Consider the following 25,448-nt stretch of genomic DNA (forward strand, 5'->3'; position numbering starts at 1 on the left):
AGGAGGTCGGAGACCAGTCCTCGACGTGAGTGCCCTGAACTTCTTCATAAAGAAAACAAAATTCCACTTGGAAACGACCCAATCCGTCCTTGCATCCATTTGTTAAGGGGACTGGATGATCCCTCTTGACATGAGAGACAGGTACTTCCATATTCCCATACATCAAGACACGAAGAATTACCTCAGGTTTGTTTTCAGAAGCCAAGTCTTTCAGTTTTGGGCTTTGTGTTTTGGACTGTCAACAGCCCCACAAGTTTTTACTTCAGTGCTCACCACGATGGCCAAGTGGCTCCACTTACTTGGAATCAACACCTCTCTCTACCTGGACAACTGGATAATACGTTCTCCCATGAAAGAGGTGAATGAAGGACCTCCAAAAAACCCTACTCTTGACACAAGACCTGGGGTTATTACTAAACATACAGGAATCCCAACTGACTCCTTCTCAACAGATTCTTTATTTGGGGATGAAGACAGACAACAGATTCTTTATTTGGGGATGAAGACAGATGCTTAGAGTTTTCGGGCGTTTCCATCCCCCAGAGGAGTAGAGGGCTGGCTGAAGAAAGTCAGTCACTTCCTTTTGCTCGGATCCTGTTCAGCCACTCAGTGGATGAGCCTGCTAGGCACTCTGGCTTCCATGGAGCAATTCGTGAAATTGGGAAGGATATGAGACCTCTGCAGTTTTTTCTAAGGGTCAGTTAGGATCAGAAAATAAGTCAAGACTTGTGTGTATTTCTGATAACGGAGGAGATCAAAGAAGACCCCGACCTAGAGTTCTTTTCCGATGCATCAGAGCTAGGTTGGGGAGCTCTCTTGGGGGCAAAGAAGTTTCGGTGGTGTGGTCCCAACAGGAGAGAAGCCTGCATATCAACTTGAAGGAGTTGAAAGCGATCCATTTAGGATTACAACAATTTTCAGAGGAGGTCCGCAACAAGAAGGTGGCGATCTATGTGGACAACACCACACCGTTGGCATATATTAGACTTAAAGGGGGAACCCACTCACTCTCCCTCTACGAGACAGCCAGGGACCTGCTTCTTTGGGCAGACCAAAATTAAACCCATTTGATAATACGTTTCACTCAAGGAAAATGCAATGTGATGGTGGATGAGCTGAGTCACCGCAAGGAAATCCCCCCCACAGAGTGGACTCTGGACTGTCTGGTTTGTTCTGACCTGTGGAAACTGTGGGGGAGCCAGTACTGGGCTTATTTGCAGCATCCAGGAAGCATGGTCTTCCTCTGTTCTGCTCCCCGTTTCCAGACCCTCTAGCTTGGGCGACAGATGCTATGATGCAGAACTAGTCCAACCTGGATCTGTATGCCGTCCCTATGTTCGGGATGATAAGCGAGTTTCTCAGGAAATTTTAGTCTCACCAAAACGTCAAGATGACCCTAGTAACTCCAGTTTGGCCGCAGAAGGAGTGGTTCCCAGAGCTTCTCAGACTCCCTGTGGACTTCCCAAGACTCCTTCCCTCCATTCCAAGTCTGCTCAGACCACCCTACTTCAGGGGGTGCCATTAGGGCATATCCTCTCTGATCCTGACAGGGTTTCGATTAACAGCAGACATACGAGTGAAGAGCTTTTCTAGAGCTGCAGCAGAAGCTATTGCTAGATGTTGACGTAAGTCTACTGACTGGTGTAAAAGATGCAACATCTTGTCTTCTAAGACCACTTTAGCTCAAGTAGCAGACTTTCTGCTTTACTTAAGATCTTCTAGAGGCCTCTCCTCATCAGTTATAAGAGGGTATAGATCTATGCTTAGCTCCGTTTTTAGACACAGAGGCTAGACATTTCAGCAACCAAAGACCTCTCTCAAACCTAGAAAGTCTTTTGACCATGACCAGTAAGAAAAAGAGCTTGTCCCTGGAACCTGGGCGTAGTCCTCCAAATAGCTCACGAGTTCACATTCGAGCCATGCATTCTTCTACGCTGAGGACCTTACTAGAAAGACATTGTTTCTGGTGGCCCCAGCTACAGCTAAAAGGGTTATTGAGATCCACACGATGGATAAAAGAATCGGTTTTTCCCAAGGGGATGCAGTGTGTTCCCTCATCCTGAGTTTTCTTGCAAAGAATGAGGATCCGGCACAACCCTGGCCTCGTTCTTATACCATTAAAAGGTTAATGGATATCTCACAGGCAGAAGAAGAAGAGAGAGTTCTTTGCCCTCTGAGGGCTCTTAGATATTATCTTCAAAGGACAGAGAAGATCAGGGGACCAGCAAGTAACGTGTGGTGTTCTGTGAAGAACCCGTCCTAGGCCATTGTCTAAGAATGCACTCTCATTCTTTTTGATGGACCTCATTTTGGAAGCACATTCCCAAATTGGTGAGGATGACTTACTTGTCTTGAAGGTTAGAGCCCATGATGTGAGGGCAGTTGCTGCCTGGGTAGCTTTTAAACATAATCATTCCCTTTCTTCAATTCTGTAGTATAAGTACTGGAAATGTGAGTCAGTGTTTGTTATACATTACTTGTGAGATGTAGAAACTCTACGAAAAATGCAGTACATTGGGACCTTTGTGGCTGTCCTAGTGTTCGGTGAGATGTAGGAAGCATCCCTTCCTTTATTTTGTCTCATCGTCTTGACTTACAGTGTTGAGTCCTAGGGGAGCCTGGGGGGTGCTATGTACAAGGAGTGCCCACCAGTTTTTAGTGTCGGGTGGCGGATGGTGGTGGATATATGTTTTTTAATTGATTGGTGTTTTTTAATTGATTGGAAGGACCTTCGATGGTGGCTTGTAACAGGAAAGTTTGCAGAAGGGAAATCTCTACATCCTCTGAACCCCAATCTCACATTATACTCAGACGCATTGGATCTGGGTTGGTGGACTCTCCTAGAAAACAATGAAGTGTCAGGGACATGGTCACTACCCGAGAGAGAACTTCATATCAACGTGAAGGAGCTGAAGGCAATACACTTAGCTCTTCAATGTTTCTCAATAGCAACCTTACAAATCCAGTCAATAGTCCACTCCCAGACAATATGTCAGCTCTGGCTTACATAAAAAGAATCAGGGAGGACACTCCCAGTTCACTGTATCCAAGCGACCAAAGATCTCTGTCTGAAACAAGGAAATCAAACCAAAGATTGTTACCTGCTTTATGCGAGCAAACTCAAATGTCATAGCGGGACAATTAAGTGGTTGCAAGCAGGTCCTACTGCAGGAATGGACACTGAATCCCACGGGTATGCACTGACCTGTGGAAAGGAAGAACTGTTGATGGATCTATTTGCAATGTCAGGAATCACTGACTCCCTTTGTATTGCTCCCAGCCCTGGACCCTCTTGCTTGGGCAACTGATCGATGCTCAGGACTGGTCGAGCCTGGTTATTATCGCCTTCCCCCACCATTCAGTATGGTGAGACATTATCAACAAGTGCATCTTCCATGACAAGCGTGTCATGACCCTGGTAGCTCCCTTCTGGCCACAGAAAAAGTGGTTTCAGATCTCCTCACTCTCTAGTAGGCTTCTCAAGATTGCTTCCCTGTGGTAAAATCTGCTCAACAACTGCCACTTTCGCAGTTCCGTCTAGGACTGTCACTCTACTCCTGACAAGCTTCCAGACTGCTAGGAAGCTTGTCAGGCGCTTTGAGATCAACTCGGAAGCAATTGCAGAATGTAGACATAGTCTTCCTCAGCGTCTACTAGAATAAAATGGACGATTTTTGCAGCTGGTGCAGAAAGACTGAATATCATCCTCTTCTACCTCTGTAGTGCAAATAGCAGATTTCTTGCTATTTTTAAAGGTCTTCACGAGTTGTCTCGCCGATCAAAGGCTTTACAGAGCGATGCTCAACTCGGTTTTGTTCAGACATAGGAGTCTGGATCTATCGACTAAAAAGACATCATTGACCTTATCAAGTCACTAGATACTGAGTAAGAAATCAGTTACATATCACGGAGATCTGAATGTTTTTTAGAAGTAACTCTCAGATCAAAGCTTTTTTTTTGAGGGACCTCTTGGGTCATCTTATAGGGATCTTACAAGAAAATACACTTATTTCTGATAAGCTCTAACTACTGTAGAGAATCAGTGATTGAGCTGAGCAAGAAGGGTAGAGATTCTCACGAGGCATTTGTCTGTTACTTTGATTTTGGGGTTCTAACAAAGAATGAAACGCCGTCCTTTCCCAGGCCCCATTCATTCACAATCAAAGGCTTAACAGACATTCTAGGTCCTACTGACCAAGAGAGCTCTTTGTCCAGTAAGAGCACATAAGTATTATTTAGAAAGAACTAAGAATATCAGAGGCGCGTCCCCTAACCTCTGGTGTTCAGTTAAGGACCCAGCCCGTTCTTTGTCCAAGAACGCATTGGCGTTCATCTTGAGAGACATGATTTCTGAGTTGCACATTAAAATTCAAGAAGAAGACTTGCCAATTTGCAAGGTTAAAGCCCACGAAATTAGGGCAGTAGCAACTTCAATTTCCTTCAAGAGGAATTTATCCCTATCTTCTATTTTGCAATCCACTTTCCGGAGGTGCAAATCAGTGTTTGCAAATTTTTGTCTACATAACATCGAAACTTTACGAGAACTGCAGTACCCTTGGCCCATTATCTGTGGCTGGCATGGTATTTGGGGGAGGAAGGGTAGGGGTTACCCTTACACTCATCTATCAACTTGCCTTGAATTAGGTTGTCGAGTTTCGGGAACTTAGGGGATACTGAGTACCTGGAGCACCCATCATTCGTTGTGTCTTGTTACGAATGAGTTATAGTATCTGATCTGTTTTATGGTGTATGTGTAACTTGTGTTTTATGGTCTTAGTTGGTACTGTGCCCAGGGCAAGGGCTTTTGTGTTTTGTATGCTTTGGCAGCCATCGGAGTACTCCTCGGCTGCAAAACCCCACTAATGTAGAGGAGCCTCTCGCTTCACTGCCATGCCACTACAGTCGAGATGAGCCGCATCAGAGGCAGTATTCTCCTGCTGGAGCTCTCTTGCCAGGTAGGTTACAACTACCATTCTCAATGTTAACTACTTACTATTTTAAAATTCATCTCCATTCATGAGTGTTTTTTGAAGTAGTACATGCCCATGCATCCCACCTCCTGTCAATGTGGGATTCAGCTATGTAGTTACTTGGTAAGTTACTTATGTAAAAATGACATTTTTATAATAAAATAAAGTTTTATATATACTTACCAAGTAACTACATGATCATAGCCCTCCCTCCTCCCCTCTCATGGGCATAGGGCTTAAACGAATTGGGCTCGTTAGTAGTGTTGCATTTATCCTTCCCCGAAAGTGGGCGGGGCGAGTTACTTACATCAAAATATTGGAACACTACTGCGAATTTTCAAATTTAAGCTGCCAATAAATGAAACGTAATAGCTATGTAGTTACTTGGTAAGTATATATAAAACTTTATTTTGTTATAAAAATGTCATTTTCATAATAAGCTTTATCATTTGGATACTTACCAGTAGGGTCTTGGTTTATGCTGCACTTTACCCACATCATTTCATGGTTACATCTCACAATCTCTGATAAATTTATTTAAAAATTCTTGTTCCATCATTCGGACGGAATTTCAAGCTTTGTGCAGAACTAGTTTGCCCGTGGAACGGACGAATGTCATCTTGTGGCAGAGTATGGAGGGATGGCGTTTCATTCGCTCTCTCTCATTTATGTTGGTTTTTGGGAACTTTTTTGATTGCATTATGGCTCCCAAGCATAAGGCAGACTCTTCTGGTAGCAGTGCTACGAAGAAAAGAAAAGCCATCTCCATGGAAGTGAAAGTTGACACCATAAAATGATCCAAAAGGGGCGAAACACCGTCGAACATCAGCTGTGCGCTGGGGTTCAGTTGTACAACTGTGTCAACGATCATCAAAAATCAAAAGAGCATACTTGAACGTGTGAAAGGATCTGCTCCTGCGAAATCAACTATGATTACGAAGCAGTGTAGCGGTCTCATTATTGAGACAGAACAATTATTAGTGCTTTGGCTGGAAGACCAGCATTAACGGTGTATCCAGTTAGCCTAATGTTGATTCAGGAGAAGGCTAAAAGTTTGTTTGAAACTTTGAAAAGAGAGAAGGGGGAAGGGAGTGAAAGTGAAGAGTTTGGGGCTAGCAAAGGTTGGTTTGTGCAGTTTATGGCCTGTGAAAATTTGCATAACCTTAAGGTGCAAGGGGAAGCTGTTAGTGGTGATGAGAAAACAGCAAGTGAATTTCTTAGTGCATTGGCTGTGGTAAATAGGGAGAGGGGTTACTGTGCTGAACAGGTGTCTGATATAGATGAGACAGGTTTGTTCTGGAAATGAATGCCTACCCAAACATACATTGCCAAGAAGACAACACCAGGCCACAAAGTCACCAAGGAGAGACTGACTTTGCTTCTTGGGGCTAATGCTGCTGGTGATTTCAAGCTGAAGCTTTTGTTGGCGTATCTGGCAGAAAATCCAAGGGCACTGAAGGGCATTTAGAAGGGTCAGCTACATGTCATCTGGAAATCCAACAAGAAGGCATGGGTGACACTTAAGATATTTGAGGACTCGTTCACCAACTATTTTTTGCCAGAAGTGAAGGAGTACTGTGCTAAAAAGGGGCTGCCCTTTAAGGTGCTGCTAGTGCTAGACAATGCCTCTGGTCACCCTGCCCATTTGGATGATTTTCATCCTAATATCAAGTTGGTTTTCCTTCCACCTAATACCACTTCCCTTTTACAGCCTACAGATCAAGGTGTCATTGCCTCTTTCAAGGCCTACTACCCCAGAAGGGCATTGGCTATGGCTTTCAGGGCAACTTTTAAGGACAAGAACTTGACCCTAAAGGACTTTTGGAAATCTTACAACATTCTTGCTGCTATAAGAAACATTTCTGATTCTTGGGATGAAGTTAAGCAGACGAACTTGAATGGTGTGTGGAAAAAATTTGTGCATGATTTCTATGGCTTTGAGGAGTCAGTTGAGGGTGTCACCAAGGCTTGTGCGCCTATTGCGTGTGCGTCTATGGCTTGTATGTCTACAGGTGTACGCACGCCCATGGCTTGTGCGCCTATCGCTTGCACGCCTGTGGCTTGTTTGCCTATTATCTTGTCTGCTTATCGTGTCACGCACGCTTATTGCCTGTACGCCTACCACTTGTGTACTTTTTGCTTGCATGTCTACCGATTGCGCACTTACCACATGCTCCTATCACTTGTGCACGTGTCTCCTCCTCGAATTTGACTGACTATAGCGAATCTTGGCATGCGCTATCATTTTCAGCTTCCATTTAAGTAACAGGTGGTTGCCTTTAGTGGTCTCAACATTTTGCTTTGGGGATTTCAGCTCCATTTCCACTTGGGGAGATTCTGTTGGTAAACAGTTGGTTACTGTTTAGTTTTTTCGATTCCCCCGTGGTTTAGAAACGTTCTTGTTACCGTGAGATTTTCCTGATCAGAATTTAGAACCTTTGGTTGACCTGTCAGGTTTCTAACTGAATCGGTCTTCCTTTTGAGCTGGAGCGAGTGGTTTTGTCGGTGGTGGTTAAAGAGTTTTTAACCCTCGGTGGAAGCTTTTCAAGAGTTAGTTCAGTGCAATCAACTGCTGCACTTCCACCATCAAGCTTGGTAGTCTGTGTCCCAGTCTCTCTGGCGTATGTTCAGTAGCCAAGACTTATCCTGCCTTTTCTGTGGCGGGAAGGCAATTGCTTGTGCTTCTGTTGATTGATGAATCAGGTGTCTGATATACAACCAGTGTGTAAGTGGTCGCAATTTCTTTTTTGAAGAGGTTCATTGCTTTCTGTAAGCAGAGGTTAACATATGATTTTGTGGAAATAGAAGTTTCATTTGAGCTGTGGCTTGCATATATTCAAGGCTTTAATGCAGTTCATGTAAATGGTGCCTCTCTTAAGGTATTTCTTTCTTGCTGCCATATACTGGAGAAAGAGAACTACTTCATAATCTGAGGATCTTTCCAAATATGGGGATAGCATTGAAGAAGGACTAGTCCCTATGCAGGTTTTTGATTTGGAGTTAAAGGTATTCTTACTGTTCAGCGTTTTCTTGCGGAGAAGTTTCGCCTGTGTTTGCGGCATTTATTGCCACTTATCACTTCTAAGAGGTTGTCAGTCCTTATAGAGTATTTTTTAGCGAAGCAGAGGTCTTCTCATCAAGACCATATGATTTTGGGAAAGATTTGACCTGGCAAGAATCAAGCTTGGGTTCTTAACTTTTACCTGAACATGGGTCAACAGGTGGTCTCTTATCAGATTCGATGTTAGTTTAAGCTCTCATGGGAAGAAAGATCAGTCCTTTAGATGCCTCAGTGTAGGTCTGGGGCACGATCATGGGAGATCTAGAATTTTGGGAGTTTAACCAATATTGGTGGAGGTCTGTTACACCTATAATCTTGAATTTTTAGCAATAAGAGGAACTTCAAGCAGCGTGTATGTCGAGTAGAGCACAAGTAGCAATGTTATAGACAAACCATCTGCCCTTCTTTAGGTATATGTATATTGATAGATGTATGTGGGTATATATACAGTACATATTATATAGGTTTATATTTATACATTATATATATGCTTATGACATTAAATATTTTTTGTCCAACTAGATGTTGATGTCATTATTATTTATTCCTTTTTAATCAGAATAGGAAAGACCCTTCTTTGGACAGAAGCAGAGAAGATTGTGGCATTTTCTTGGGTTGTTCTGAATAGGAACAGTGTGATAAGGGACCAGCTAAACAAGAGGAAAAGTATTCTGGCTACAGAGTGGGTCTGGATTTTCAACTATGTCAGTTTTTTTAAGACAGTGGTTCTTAACCTTTTTCATTATATGTACCCCTTTCAAATCAGCAGTCAGTTCTCGCACCCCCTGAATTGTTGAAATAAAAATAAAAAAGCTAAAATACAAAGTTGATATGATGTGTATCCTGTACTCGAGTCTATTGCAACATTGCTACTTCATTAGGAAATTAAGTGTAGGTTTATCTATAGCTCAGAGCACTGCTGTAGCAAAATAATAATAATAATAATAATAATAATAATAATAAAAGGATTTTGACAAAGGAAAAATCTATTTCTGGAGAGGGGCCCGTGTCACCCGGTGAAATAGTCCATTCAGCACTTATTTCTAGGTAATTCCGTTGCTAGATACCAGAGAAAGCTAAATGAAATGCTGGAGTTACTACCCCAGAGCGAGCTCCACTAGATGGAGTCGTGTATGGAAAAGGGTGAACTACAAAACACGGAACCTTATCCTATAGAGATTCCCAATGTCAAAAGTCCCAACGAGAGAGGTGCCGATACAAGCCCATGCACTACTCACGGACTGTATACAAGGCAACACTAGCCGCATTCCATGTTAGCACCCACCTCACTAGAATGAAGTTTATCAAGGGAGGGAGAGAATGAAAAACAGGGGTGGGTCACCGGGTGACACGGGCCCCTCTCCAGAAATAGGTTTTTCCTTTGTCAAAATCCTTTTTCTGGATCGGGTCCCGTGTCACCCGGTGAAATTTAGTAACAGAGAAATAAACAACATTCTTATGCTATTAAAGACTTAAATAGAAACGTTGAAAACTAGGAGAATTCTACCCTGAACATAAGTAAGGTCCTCTAAGTTCATGTAATGAAAATAATGTAAGTGGTCACCGTCTAAGATCATGAGCTTAGAATAGCACCTGAATAGGCTTGTATTAAGAAAATACTTCCTGCCTAAAAGCAGACCCAATGACAGTGCCCCCCCCTTTTTTTAAAGGAGAGGACCTGACAAAATTGCGAGGTCCTGTCTAAAAAAGCCTGCAAGGAGAAAACTGGACACAGAAACAGACCTTGTAAAAGGGGAGTACTTTCCAAGGTGACCACCGAAAATGAGGACCTTCAATTGTAGATAGAAAGTTAGGGTGAGGAATTCACAACACTACCCCTGATGAGGGGAAACCAAACTGATTGGTTCCGCCAGACAAACCAAACTGATTGGTTCCGCCAGACAGGGCAGAGCATTTCATTTAGCTTTCTCTGGTATCTAGCAACGGAATTACCTAGAAATAAGTGCTGAATGGACTATTTCACCGGGTGACACGGGACCCCGATCCAGAAATAATAATAATAATAATAATAATAGTAATAATAATAATAATTACAGTGAACCCCCCCTGGACCACAGGAGGTCTTTAGGTCAGGTATAATTAAGGTGCCTGGTACACTGTGACTTTTTGGGAACTTTGATGGATATAGTTTTTGCCTCCAAAGCTCTGAGTTTTTAGTAAAGCCTCTTGAAGCAATTAAACCCTCTCTTGGTAGTCCTAGGACCTGTGGTATGTTAAGAGGATTACAAGTGTTATGGAATGCTGACTTTTCTGTTGAAGATACTAGTCTTTTGGTCCTGACTTAGGTTGAGAACAAACTATCAGTTTTGAGGCTTTTCCCTTCTCAGGGTTGTTAAATGCAGATTGAACCTTATTTAAAGGTAATAAGTTTGACACTCTTATGCCATATAGGGCAATTAGAGTGTACTCAAATAGAGTAAGCCTGTTGGAGGTTATATAAATAATTTTATGTTTAAGGCTGAGCAAACACTACTGTGTCTAAATGCTCTGCCCCCTTTTCTGTTAGTTGGTCATATTAACACACACAACTCACACACAACCTTATCCTGAGTTATTACCTTTACTGGAGGTAATTATTCATTATGAAAATTTTAGTGGATGTACTCATTCACTGAAATAAGTAATAGTAATGGAAAGGACTCAGCATCCAAAGGTTGGCTGTGTAGACAGTGGGCTGTGGACATCCCCTGTTACGGACTTGTTTGAGACTAAAAGGAAGTTGTGTTTTTGCCAATTTTTGGTTCACCAGTGTGAGGTCCTGTAGCTTGGGCAGGGACACCAAGCTGTTCCCTGGGTAGGTCTAAACTGTAATGCTTTTCCTACTTTTGCTAGGTTTCAGGAAGTCATCAGTGTATTTGGCAACTTTGTAAGTTGTGTCTTGGCGTTGATTACCCCAGGTGATCAGGGAAGGCTGGGTTTCCAGTTCCTTTCAGTGGTGGACGCAAGCAGCCGAGAGGTGAAAGGTTTCTTCACAATCCCACAAGCTACAGATGATTGCCTGCTCTGGCCCATGGTTCTGGCAAGCTCAAGGCGGGATCTCGCAGTAATGTCATTATCAGGGCTGGAGAGTTTACTAATCGATTCTACCAACACCAGTGGTCAGGGTGTAAGTCATGGTCCCACTTGCAGGGGTTTTTTCCAGCACCAATACCTCTATAAACAACATGGTTAGGTTTCTGTTGTTTCTCGAGCATGAGAAAACTTCTTGTTAGCAGCCTTTAAGGCTAAAGGACCATGTTGGCTTTGGCTATAGGTATTGTCTGACAGCAAAGACATCTACAGTAGATGTTTTTCAAGGTGTTAAATTGGAGTTTCCCAGGCTCTGTACTTTACCTTGGAATCTGTGCGCGGTTCCTCAGTTCATCATTCTGTCGACTTTTGAACCGTTTAGAACAAGTTCCTTGTAAATACGTTTATATGGAAACTTCACAGTAGCCTTAGACACAGCTAAAGAGTGAGAGAGCCACAAACTGAGGCAGATAAGATAGGCCTTGCTAAAGACAAGGCAATTATCTTTGCCTTATTTTAGGCTAAGTACAGCTTTGGGCTAGGCCCTTACCTACAACAGTATCTTTACCTAGCCTGGAGTCACTAGGGCTTGAGAAACTTGACCCCTTGGGGTCCAGTACTGTCTGTAAGGATTGTTGGAATTATGCTAAAAGAATTAAACCTGATGTAAAGTTTCTGTCTTTAGTGATATGGAAGTAAATATTCTGCGTTTAGTGATATGGAAACTGGAGTTTCCAACGAGTAGGAATGTACTGTTCTTTTCATTGGGTCTTTTGGTTAAGGACTTTCAGTATAAGCACTATCGCCAATGAAGCGTAATACTGATCGTGTGAACAATGGTTACAACTTAAAGAAACATCTTTGACAAGATACTGAAGTCGCCGGTGGCATGGTAGTCTTTACACTTGCTTTGGCTTATCTTGCTTCTTGGTGTGCAAGTTAGTCGATTGTGCAGAAGCATTAACGCCTCCTGGTTTGTGCTGGGGATGTGCATGTCCTGAATTGATGGTAGCCATACTGGTCTGCCTTTAGAACATTTGTGTGGACTGGTTTTGGGAAGCTTGGAGAGGTACTCAGTGTTGGGTATTAGAAGTATACCTTTTGTACACTTATGTACTTGTTAGTTATCCATCATCTGGCTCTGCAGAGGGTTTTGTGCAGTAACCTACCCCTCCTGCTGAGGGGCATCCTCCACAAGAGACCTCAGTTATCTTCATGATAAAGGATCTCATACCTGAGTGACAATCCCTCTAAGGTGGCATTAATAGCACACTATGGATTGAATTCACTGGTGAAAACAAACACGTTTTATACAAAATATTTTGTTACTAAGTAGCGTTGTAAGGGTTGGCTGATTTCCCCTTTGCCCACCTCCTTTTTCAAATGTGGGAATCGGCTATATAATGAAGAGGTAAGGTTCATTTCAAAAATATAAATAATTTAAGATTTATTCTTTAAATACTTACTGCTCCATCATATAAATTGCCCTCCCTGCCTCCCCATGTTCAAAGTGGACAGAAGTAGACTGACTGGCTATGAGTGTTTGTACCTATTGGCCCCCTGCTGGGGTTGGGGGGGTGGGGGAAGTAGATGGATAGAAGACATATTCATAGAAAACTGAGAGTTCTCATTTTTTGTTTCAATCTGTCAAACTACCGCTGGTGCGGAAGTAAGAGCTATATAATGGAGAAGTAAGTATTTAAAAAGTAAATCTTAGATTAAATACTTATATTTTCTTACGAAAATTTATATTTTTCTGAAGTTGATTAGGCAAATAATAGGTATGGTATTTTATCTAATCATATGCTTGTCATGTTAAAAAGTAATGTAATTGAACTCTTACAAAAGAGCAACAGCATGAGTTTAAGTTTTTAAATGTTTTTATTTTCATTTCACAGGAAAGCCAGTTTTGCAAATGCTGTCACAATCACTGAGCAACCATTGCATCCTGGGGACATCTTCCTGGTTGAAATTGAGAAGACAGAGCCTGGATGGACAGGTCACATGAGACTAGGCCTCACCCAGCTCAATCCTGCCAATCCAGGATTGGAGGAATTGCCTCAGTATTCTCTTCCAGATATGACAAATATGGGTGCGCATACCATGATACCTCGCTAATATTCCATTTTTAAAATTTCCTTTAGGCTTCATAGCTTGACTCTAGTAATTGTTTTCTGTTATATATGATGTACAGTACTGCACTTGAAATGAAGTACAAGCTTGATTCTAGTGACTGTTATCTGTTATATGTGATGTACTGTACTTTAAATGAAGTACATTTTTTAAGGGGAATTGGGCAAAGATGACACTAGTTAAAAAGCTTATTTGACCAGAGGCTCTTTTCTTGTGATTAGTGAGTTCTTAAATAGAATCCCTCTTATTCTTTTGAAATCTGCATGAGATTGTGTCTTTTTCACTTCTTCTAGACAAGGTAATGACAGTGGACAGTTGGAACTGGAATTGCTTAAATTGCTACTTGGTTTACATAAAAGTTGGTTTGTCTGGCATGTGTGTATGTGTAAAAAAAGTGTATGAAATAGGAAAATGTACAGTATATCATTTTATTATTTATAATTTCTGTCATAAGATTCAGTTCTGGACTTTGTACTCCATAAGATGCATGGGGAATCAAGACTTAATTTTGGCGTTGCTTTTTAGGGAAAACTTGGGAATTTCGGTGATTGAGTTCAAGTACTTAGCAGTGATCAAATTCAAGAGCCTTTTGAAATGTCAACATAGTTCTGGATCTTTAGCCTAGCTCATCATCCACTTAATTTGTTTTACTCTGCTTGATGGGTTGAAGTGGAACATTGGAGGAGTTGTTTGTAGTAGCTAGGTCTTCTTTTGAGCCATACATAATTGCTTATTGTGAGAAGTGACTGCAATGCCATGTTCACAAATCTTAGACTGTTTCATAGCCTCTGCACCTTGGTCTTCCACAATCTGGGTTGTGTTGGATTTAGTCTTTAGAAGTGGTATTGGTGGTTTGGAAAATAAGATGTTGCAGTATGCAATATCTTTCAGTATTTTATTGCAGTAAATAATATTTTATTTCAATTTCATCAGGGAATTTCCTTTAGTACCATGAGTACTTGCACACACACGCACACACTTGGCTGAGTAGCAGGATCCATGCTCAGTTAAGGTTTTTCATTTACTTTTCTATAAAAGTCTCCTTGGTAGTATTTCTAATGTCACTGCTCATAAGTTTAAGAAAGGCTGCAATACTTCAGGTTGATGTGAATCATTGCATAAATTTTTCTGTACCATATTACTGTTTTTGTATGGACGGTGGCTGCTTAATTTACTTGCAGCTTAATTTCTGATTACGGAAGGATTGAATTTTAATTTATGCTATGGTTTTCCTTTGAGACAACATTATTTCCCCATTCAGTGGTTATTTACCTTTTTATTAAAATCAAGCATTTTCTAAGGTGTTTTTAGTCCATGTGAGGTAGTGCCATCAGTGCACTGTTTGCATTACTTAAGGTTCTTTGCAGCTTCCGTTTGGCCCCCTGGCAGCAAGCTCTTTCACTCCTCTTACTGTACCTCCATTCATATTTTGTTCCGTCTTGCCTCCCGCCCCACCATCTCCCAAGTTGTTTCGTAGTGCGAATGTGAGGTTTTCCTCCTGTTACACCTTTAAAATCTTTTTACCCTGAATTTCCCTTTAAGTGCTGAATGACCTCATAGGTCCAGTACTCGGCCTTTGGCCTAAATTTTATATTCCATTCCTACAGTATTTTGATGTTGCTTTTACTTTTAATGCATGTAGTGTGCCCCTTACATGGCACACTGTAGACAGTTGAAGTTTCTTTGCAGCATCCCTTTGGCTCCAGCTTCATTACTTTTATTATTATTTGTTTCTCTTTGTCTTTTCCCATGTAGCTATACAATTTTTTTAAAAAATTTTTCTAACTAAAGTTTTCTTATTAAAGTGCATACATGATATTTTTTATCATATAATCATTATTTACCATCTGCTGTTCAGAACTCTTTAGCTAACATGTGCTTGGTAGGCATTATTTGACTTTCATTTATACACCATGCATGTATAAATCATTATTGAAATTTACATATTTGTTGTGATGATTTCTCTTTGGAAAATTTTCATAATGCTAAGACTGGCATTGAAGGAACCTTAGTTGGGTTTGTGAAGGGGTTTTCCGGGCTGACTTGAATTTTTACCATAAGTATTGGGTTCAGGAACATAACCCTCATGTTTGTTGATGAGTCACTCATCAACAAACAAGCAAGGTTGACTTTGTCTCCTGCCTTGAGTATTGTGTTGACGAGTTCGGTTTGAGTGAGGCTTTGCCTGCCAACCAGCAACAGTTCTTGATGATTGGACTGGAATCTGAAAATAATCCATGGAACCTTATTACTTTCTGAAAATATTTATACTGCCATGTCTTACCCATTAATCTACTGTTTTGTTATACCCTGCAAGAATATGAAGTAACATGAACCTATCTTTTGCAATTTTTTTCTTGTTATAATAATAATAATAATAATAATTAATAATAATAATACCCAGGCGATAAGGTAGATCCCAATGTAGTAAAGCAAAAGCTGACAACGCTGACAGCATAGTAATACATGCTGATAATCTGACATTTTGGAATAAGTGGGAAATTGTATTAAGTAAAGCTAAATATAATGTAAACCAGTTTGGGAGAGTATTACAGCTCTTATTTTTTCTCAAGAACTACCTTTAATTTTGTACCTTTTGCCCTGTTTCCAGTGGTTACTATTTATAATTTATTAATTTTCCTTCATTTTGTATACAGGCAATTCTTGGATATGTGCTATCACAAAAAGTCACAATCGTGTGCAGCCAGACACTGAAGGAGAGGGTGATGCTGGAGATATTTCTGGAGTGGCATCTGAGATAGCCAGTGATGGACAACAGTCTCTTCAGGAACAAAATACACCTGCAGATGTTGAGATGTCCAATGCAGTAGGTTCTAAACCTGCTGTAGGAGCAGAAGGGATGGTTTCTTCAGAAGCGGTTGTAGAATCAGATGCTGTGGGGATGTTTAGAATGAAAAACAGCCGAGGGCACAGAACTAACTTGAATGGTACTGGTCCTCGAGGAAATGTAAGCAGCAATGGCCCGCGTGGATTAGAATCCATAGTTGTTGGAGATCATCTGCAAACATCAAGAGGATTGATACCTAGATCAGTTTTGCAACCAGCACCCTATGCTACTACGGGACCCTCAGGCAGAAGAATAATGTTACGAAGAGATAACATTCTTCCAACTGATGAAGGAAGCAGAATAGGTGTTGTCTTCTTACCAAGGGTAAGACCCTTTATATTATGTATATGATTAAGGCACATCATATTGTTATGTACATGATATATTTGTACTGCATTATCTTATGCCATAGCAATAAATTGAAGGCAAGGATTCTCGACTACAGTACTTCTTTGTAAATACAGAATTATTGATAATATATTTAGTCTTATTACTAATTACTGCATAAACTTTGTAAGAATTAAGTTCTCTGAACTGGTCAGAATATTAGATTATTGCCGAGTTCCTATCTCTCATATCTTTCAATCATTTGTAGAAGTCTACAGCATGATGTATTTAAACTTTTTCTCAGGGAAATCTTGCCGAAATGCATTATATAATAAATGGTGAAGACCAGGGAGCTTTTACAAAAAAATTGCCGTACCGTGAAGCTCCCCTGTATGCTGTTGTTGATGTGTATGGAACTACAAAACAAATCAGAATAATACAACTTCCTGTCTCTGGAGGTAAGCAGTTATGTAACATTAACTTGCATCTTATTGTACAGTAATAAAGATCACTTTGAGAGAAACTATTAAAGTTTTTTAATTGTTTCTATTCAAAGGATGTTTACTTTTAGGAATGGAATGGAATATGTGATTTAGGCATAAAGTGTTGTCAAGGGAAAAGTCCTTAATTGCATCTGCCCTTTGGCAAATGATTGGTCATGCCTTGGTAGTAAATTTAATCCAAACTTTAGAGCTAAGAATTGGATAGAAAAAACTGCATCATTAGGCAAGAATACTAAAATTAGTTGATGCTGACTTATTTTGTGGTTTACCACTTACGGTGGCACACTGTAGATGTTCTGTGACTCAGAGCTGGAGTGCTCTCTGTTTATTACTTTTCATCCATTATTTTCTGTCCCTTTCCACTTAGCTGTTTAATTTATTCAACTTTACTTTCCAAATTTCACCTTTCTGAAGAACAAGTCAGGTGGGCGAGCCCTCTTAGAAACTATTAATATAATTCAATGGTGTTGAAATGCTTTATAAAAATGGGTTCTGAATTGGCATCCAAGTTGACAGGTTGGTGGGTCCACTGGTTTCATTTGTTTTGGAGGAGTTGAGGATCATAGCGCTATTAGTAGGACTGATGGTACAAGCCCAGAATCAACTTAATAGCACAGGATTCATTCAAGATCTTTAGGCTTGACTGTAAGGCATATACAGTAGTCATTAACCTTTAAAAAGATGATGTCATTATCGTTATGAAGTTAAATTTATTGGCAGCTCTGCACAAGGAAGTTCTGTCTTCCAGCTTAAGATCACAGTCAGTGTTTAGGTCACTAGTATGCAACTGCTCTTCTGTTTCTGTCCATTGTCTTTTCTTTTGACGAACTATGATAACTTTTACACGTTACAAAGAAGTGCTCTGTTGTTGGTTAGGGCCTTGTACTTTGCAGTCACTAAAATATTAAACATTACATTGCCAATCAACATATGTACTACTTTATACTGAGGGAGCAGAAGGTACTTGAATAATAGTCTTGATATTACTTCAGAATGTCTGATGTTCTATGAACACTCAGTGTTGGCATCGTTTATAAAGTATTTGCCTATATATGCATTTTGAGCAATTTTTATTTCTCTGAAAAAGTGCAGTGTGTATAGGGAAGAAAGCATATAAGCTAAAAATTACTTATGACACTAAATCCGGTGGCCCTGATTCGTGGCATGTTTGCCTCTGTTTGTTTTTTCTGCATTGGCAAGAGATGTAACAGCATTGAACATTTTTTCATAACCTTTGAAGGTTTGTTTCTTATTTGGCATAAAATGACTTAGTGAATCGTGTACAGAGTAAAGGAAGAGACAAGTATATTGCAAGATTATACACAAGCTAATCATTCAAGAAAAGCAGTTTCTAAGTGTCTCCTTGTATGTAAACGACCATTATAAGGTTAGGCATATCGTGGGTCATAGTGCATTTTTGTAGTTTAAAATGTTTTGTATTTCATCTTTAAAGGAAATTAAAATACATTTTAGAGAAATATATTTACTGACTCACAGTTTAGGCTATGAAAATACTTATCTTGCACTCTAGATGAAAGTAATAATTGATCAGGTGTTATCACTTTTATAAATCGACAAATGATCTATGAAACAAAGTAGCTGAATATCTTAGGATTTCAGAAAAAAATTTTTCATTTCTTAATTTCCAGTCTTGGCCAGTATAATTTCCTCTCATAAAACCAATTTACCCAAGAGGTCAAGCTTTTCAATCATTTTGTAGCGCTGAGGAAATTTGGCCACAAATGAAATAGTTTACATGTACTTGAGCCCACGATGGGAAATGGGATCATATTCGAAGCCAATTTATTGAACATAAATTATTAACATTTAAAAAAAATAATTAGTTGCCCTGTTACCTTATTACAGGTGATGTTTAAACCGAGAGTATTTTTGCAAAGCAATATTTTTGCTCGTATATACCGTATATTTCCACACATAAGACGACCTTTAAATCATAAAATTCACCCCCTAAAAATTGGGGGTCGTCTTATACTACCATTCTAAAAATCAAACAATGAATTCTAAGTGATGTTTATCGGTAGGCTAGCCTTGGCCTCGGTGTGATAACCACTGACATACATGAAAAGATTCACATTATGAAATAAAGTGATAATAAAGGTAATAAAACCATTTTTACCTTATATATTATTGGCATATCTTCATAATAAATAGCCTATTCAGGGAATAATTCCATATCAATGAAATCAATATTTATCTATGTGAGGCCAGCCAGCTGACAAAATGTAAATATTGAGTTATGATTGCGCTCACAGTAGCCTTTATCTTTCGGTAACCTGGTGTAATTATGGTAGTAATAACATTTAGATAACATAATATTAATTTTTCATTAAAAATTCAGGATATTTGTAACTGTTTAGAACGTTCAGCCATACAAACGATAATTATGTACGATAATTATCATACTTTATTGTATTGTTGTTAGGGGCTGCCTATGATTGGTGATGAAATGTAAACAAAACAGTGGTTTCCCTTTTAGGCGACTTGTGTAGGAAAACATGATACAGAATCTACTTTGTCATTTCGTTTACCGTATATACTCGTTAACGTGCAGTCTCGCGCATCTTGCGACCCCCAAATTTTCACCCATAAAAAATTATCTCGTGTATCGTGCGAGTTCCGTTATTGAGAGACCAGATTACTATGGGCTAACCTCTTTTACTTCATCCCTTTATCCCATCTTGTAGTTAAATAAGGTAAAAAAGTAAAAGTGAATGATGAAAGTGTCGTTAGTGATGTTATACTCATTGAGTAAACGAGTACAGCCATAAACAACTGAATGAGAAACAACAGCTGTTTTACTTGCATTTCAACCATCGTACAATTAGTAAACAATTACTGTAGTTATGTTACAAGTGATGTTAAGTAGAATAGGACTGATATACTGTATATTTTACATTATACCCTTATTCGCTATGGAGAAAAGATTGCAAGGAAATATACTGCTAAATTTAAGCTGCAAATTGTCGCTGAAGCTGAGAAAACAAACAATATTCAAGCACTAATAACTATAAAGTATCGTGCATCGGCAGCATGGATGAAACCCCTAAACTTCAATATGCCATCAAACTCGACCGTAAACAATATTGGAGAGAAAAGTATTTTAATCAAAACTACTAGGCATGAAAGAACACATTTCACTGTTGTTTTAACGTTTATGGCAAATGGGACGAAACCTTCCCCCATGGTTATCTTTAAAAGGAAATCGAATTGGTGCCGAAACAAAAATTCTTGGAACATATTATTGTCCATGTTCACGAAAACCTAAACAATGCAAATGGCGCATGATTGCTGTGGTCGTATTTAATAATATGCGAATACATACAGTATTACTGGATACAGTGAAGTAAAGAATAACTTGTTAAAAGATCCATGGAAAAGATGTGTATTCATTATGTTTGTATTTTATAATATGATACTAATATGTGAATGTTACATATGCTAAATTTATATTTTGTGTATGATGTGACCCCTTAAAAATAGCTTCAAAATTAGGTCTTTCAAAGTCGCATCATAACATGAGTATATATGGTATTTTGAATTTCTAAGGATACAGTAAGTAAAACAGCATTTGCAATATCATCATCTTTACATAACCAATATTTCGTAAGATACCTGTTGTTGCAAATGCTAGCCTGTACACAGATGGTTTTGTAATTTAGCAGGCGTCTTATACTACAGATATGAGATAAATTCATGAAAATTTGTCATAGTTTTTTTTACCTTGTCTTACGTAAAGGTCGTCTTATACACGAAAATATACAGTAATCCCTCTCTTTTTCTCGGGTCATAACAAATTATTTATCTCTGCAAACTTTTCCTTTTCTTTCCAGTTGCTACTTTGAAAAGTTTATGTAGAGACACTATACTTAAGCACATAGCTCAGCGAGGCATAAACTGTCTCCCTCTTCCACGAAGACTGAAAGATTATCTTTTATTTGAGAGCTGAGATGTTGACCTGGTGCTTAGAGAACCTAGGTGAGTGTATTCTTTAATTTTGGTATTTAAAGCTTTTTATTTCTTGGGTCATTTCAGAAATTCTCTTGTGAAATACTAATTTTTTTTTTTGCATGGAATGAACATAATTAAGTGCGCAATATATTTGTATATATGTGTATTGGCGCCTTTGTGGGTTACAGTTTATGATATAATGAACTGTCAAAATGACCTTTGTTGCATCTTGGTCTTCCAGAGAAATGTAACTTTCTTGCTGCAAATTCAGATGCTGCAGTTTGTATGTGTGACTTGAGATGTCAAATGCCAAATGTAGGTGTAAGTCTTAGGGAGGGAGTTAGGAAAAGAGCAAGATTAAAGTGATATGTATATTTTTAAAGCAATTAAACAAGAGGTGGCAGTTACGTGTTTAGAGGAGAAGCAAAGTAATCAATTAAGTGTTAATGCTAGCAGACCTTGACTCAGGACAAGGTTGTTCTAGTGTCATTCATATCTATTTTGAATTGGTATTTGGTAATGAAAGTAATAACAACAATGATGGCTATGATGTGTTCATACAAATATATTGCTGTTGCCCCAAGGACTCTAAGTGATTTAATCCTGGATATAAAGTCGTTTATTATCAACAACTAGGAGCAATGTAGGTAGCACATTTATCTAAAACAATCCATTCTCTTTACTGAACAATGCTTCTATTTTCTAAGCAGAATTATATGGAATAATTTTGGCAGTCAAAACTGTTAAAGAAATACTACCACGTAAATTTATAAACTTCAGTGGTTAGAATCACTTAGAAACCTTTCAGAACTATTTTCCAAAAAATTATCAAGTATATAATATTATTTTCATTAAACAAATAAAATGAATTTGGTGCAAATGCTGAAACTAAATGTTTTGGGTCTTCCCTCATGAGCGTAAAGGAAAATGATGCCAGTAAAGCAGTCCAGTAACTATGACCAGATCAAAAAAGTCTTTTCTGTCAGTGAATATTTAACGTCTAAAATCCACAAACTTGAATAAAAGGTAAATTTTTTGGAGTAATGAATCTCATAATGGATAATTCAAACTTTGTTTTATTATAAAGTTTCTCAAAATAAAATGAGCACTGTAGAACTGATAGTTCGGGCAGAAAGAGGACAGAATGGAGAGAGCTCATTTCATGCCTAACTCCATGATGGGTAAATGGATATTTAATGGATGACCCACAAGACCCAAAATGTGTAAGCAAAGAATGTAGATGCACACAGTTACACATTTTATGTGAATGTCAACTTCCGGAATTGTAACAGATCAGTGAAGGAAATTTTTTCAAGATCTTCATTGTTTTCAAATTGCCCAGTAATTAAATTTCTAAACTGTAAGCAATTGAATAAAATTTCTTTAGAGGCACACTTTGCTGCTATACTGATGGCTATAGCAGAAAGGAAACTTCAGATAGTAATAAGAAAAAATTGTGATAGAACCAAGGATTCACATTAAAAGCAATATTACAGTTATACATTTTTCATAGTAGGGATAACACGTGTACCTGATAATACAGTGCCTGTTCCATAGAGTGGCATATCTGCAGACTGCAGTAACTACAGGCCAATCTCTGTTCTCCCTGTGCTCTCCAAAGTTGCCGAAAAACTCTCCAAAGTTGCTGAAAAACCAGCTTTTGCCACTATAAGTATTTCAATCTAAAGGATTGTTAAATAACAGTTAGTATGCATACAGGAAGCATTAGTACCTGTGATGCTCTTTAGACTTCCACATGCCACTTCAGGTAAGGGAATCTCTACAAAGGTTTATGGAGGTCTGAATAGATTTTATGCTGCTTTCTGATTTGCAAACACAAGGCACTTATTTATAAACTTTAACTAAGGGTGGATATGTTTTAGGATTACTTTTAAGATTTTCTTACAGGTAGGTGCAGCAAGTTGCTGTAGACAAGATCTAGCAACCAAGGATCACTGTGTCTGAGTTCTACAGGCAGTGTTCTGGTCCACTGTTATTTTTAGTGTATACAAGTGACATGGGTAAGGCTCTGGAAAATGTGATTGTTCAGTATGCCAATGGTCAACACGTGGTGCTGTAAAAGTATCCACTTTATGAGAAATGAAGCTGCCCTCAGCCTCAGTCCAGGACATGGACTGGATCTAGGAATGTAATTGGTGGAGTAAGAGGCTGAACTCAGTAAAATGAAAATAAAACAGTTGATTAGCAGATCTCATACAGATTCCACCTCATCCTCCCAGTAAAAAAAAAAATATTGATTAGCAGATATCATACAGATTTCCCACCTCATCCTCCCCTTCAGGTGGATGGAACTTGGCTGAATGAGTCTGAAGCTTTAAGTATTTTAGGTGTAACCTTTGACTCACATCTGACTTTTGAGAAACATCTAATGAAAGTTTCAGCAAATGCCGCACGAAAATTAGCCATTGTTTGTAAGGCCTTATGAATTTATAACAGCGATAAAATCAGTGCAACCTGTTTTAGGTCATTTGTACTTCCTTTACTGGATTACTGTTCTCTGGTGTGGATGTCTGCTTCTGCTCTTTTAGATAGAATGGTTCGTGGTGATAGGTTTCTGTTTCCTAATAGTAGCAGTTATGACTTGGACCATCGACGGATGGTCTCGTTTGTCACTTTTTTGTAAGTTGTATTTCAACAGCAATCTTTCACATTCACAATTGATCCATGATCCCCTTTATCTGCCAAGAGCAACTAGATTTGCTGAATAGCAGCACCAATATGCAGTAAATGTGCCTCGCTGACTGTGGAACACCTCCGAGAGGATGTCGTGCAATTGGAACTTCAGAAGTTCAAGCGAAAATGTAATGCAATACTACCTTAATACTATTCCTCTTGCATTTTAATTCATTTTTATCTATTTAAATTAATTAATTTTTTTAATAATTGGGATCTCTTCTTTCTGTATTTCCCTTTACTTCCTCTTACTTCTTCATATTGAACACCATTTTCTTTGGAAGCTTGAATTTCAAGTTAGTGGGCTGTGGGCTTGTGCCATATGAATAGGTTTCATCTACTGAATAACAATAATAATAATAATATAGTCATAGAAAGTATAGGTATATTGAGGTACCCCATATGCATTTTTACATTTCCTGTCACACTCACCTGTAAGTTACCCCTTTTATTTTTTGGTATGGTATGGGGGTTAAAAGAGATCACAGCATGCATCTGCAGAGCAGCATTACCTAATGTGGCCTTAGTTTTACAGCAGAGCATATTGGAACCCACCAAAACTTAAATTAACAATATTTTGCATCTCAGGAAGTGCTTTGCAGTGATGGTGACAATTCATTAGTGCTGAAAATTTTACAAAGGTAATTTCTGCATTGGTGCTGATGAAGTAAAATGCCACTTTGTGGGGCACCAGTCCATGTAAACATTTAAGGAAATGAGAAGAAACAGTTTGGTAAGAAGTAGGTCCCAATAAATGAAAGTAATTGTTCCAGATATACTGTATATTCTTGGAAATATGGTGTGATGCCATCATAGTAGTAAAGATGTCCTGTGCTTTCTTCTTATTGGGCATACAATATTGATAGATGGAGAAATCAACCCTTCTGTAATGATTGCCTGGTCCCGCTGGCTCTTAGCATTTGGCAATTGAATCTGCCGGTCTCCAGGGCCTATTTTTTTTTTTTATAAGCATTTGGACACACAAATTATAGCCAGGCCAAAATTTTGGGATAGGATATTTAATTTTATTATAAAAGCTGTCATGGGAATTTGTAATTTTAATGTGCTATGTATCATTCTAAATGTAAATTATGTATTTTAGTCAGTTGTATGCTCTTTACCTTGTCTGTATGTATGTTTATAACAAATTTTTACATAAGATTAGTTATTAACTGACTCATTTTTGCTAATTAACATTTGATATGACAAAATTTTTTAAATGAGCCTTACTTCTCCATTATATGGCTTTTACTTCCGCGCCAGTGGGAGTTCGACAGATTGAAACAAAAAACGAGAACTCCGTTTTCTATGAATATCCTTTTTCTATTCATGTACTTCCCCCACTCCCCTCCAGGGGACTAATAGGTACAAACACCCATAGCCTGTAGTCTACTTCTGTCGCTGTCTGCAGTAGGAGTTCAGCAGATATCTGCACTCGGTTTTTCTGTTGGTTTGTTCTTTTATATTTTTAACATTTGTTCGGTACAATCCTGTAAGGTAAGAGTTGCCATAATAGGCATTATTCCAGTTTTGCTGAGGGAAAAGTTATGATTGGATAACTATACGAATTGTAATTGAACAAAATGCAGTAATTGATTGTTAACGAAGAGAGCTTGTTAGGTTGTATAAGCAACTATAGAGGATCATACTAGTAAGACTGAAGTTAAGGGGATGCATGTCTTGTCTGATTTCCCATTTTGTAACTGGTTAGCTCCTCTGCTACTTCTCATCGATCTGTTACTTCGAATGAGCTTTCCATTGACTTGGCATTAGATTTGATAGGTGGAGTCCTTTTTTTTTATTATTATTATTGTTATAAGTACTTCGTAATATAAGGGTCTCTTTCCAAATATGGGGGTAGCATTGGGGAAGGACTAGTCCTTGCACAGGCTTTTTCATTTTGAAGTTAAAGA

General features: G+C 38.9%; 2 protein-coding genes across 4 annotated transcripts in view; one reads left to right on the top strand and one right to left on the bottom strand.

The window, feature by feature from the left end:
• The window catches only part of LOC136833390 (neuralized-like protein 2), a 49,127-nt gene that overhangs the window by 15,417 nt on the left and 8,262 nt on the right, over nucleotides 1-25,448 (top strand). For both annotated transcript variants that reach the window (XM_067095472.1, XM_067095473.1), the window contains 4 exons: nucleotides 12,960-13,153; nucleotides 15,852-16,366; nucleotides 16,674-16,827; nucleotides 20,724-20,868. In XM_067095472.1, the coding sequence (XP_066951573.1) occupies nucleotides 12,960-13,153; nucleotides 15,852-16,366; nucleotides 16,674-16,827; nucleotides 20,724-20,839 (979 nt within the window). In that variant the 3' untranslated portion in view covers nucleotides 20,840-20,868. The remainder of the gene's footprint in view (nucleotides 1-12,959; nucleotides 13,154-15,851; nucleotides 16,367-16,673; nucleotides 16,828-20,723; nucleotides 20,869-25,448) is intronic.
• Nucleotides 15,135-25,448, bottom strand: part of LOC136833389 (uncharacterized) — an 84,892-nt gene continuing 74,578 nt past the window's right edge. The window contains exon 9 of one of the 2 annotated variants that reach the window (XM_067095461.1): nucleotides 15,135-15,418. In XM_067095461.1, the coding sequence (XP_066951562.1) occupies nucleotides 15,172-15,418 (247 nt within the window). In that variant the 3' untranslated portion in view covers nucleotides 15,135-15,171. The remainder of the gene's footprint in view (nucleotides 15,419-25,448) is intronic. The other variant, XM_067095462.1, reaches the window with a different exon arrangement.

The sequence above is a fragment of the Macrobrachium rosenbergii genome, chromosome 51, assembly GCF_040412425.1.
Source record: "Macrobrachium rosenbergii isolate ZJJX-2024 chromosome 51, ASM4041242v1, whole genome shotgun sequence".
In the NCBI taxonomy this organism is placed as follows: Eukaryota; Metazoa; Arthropoda; class Malacostraca; order Decapoda; family Palaemonidae; genus Macrobrachium; species Macrobrachium rosenbergii.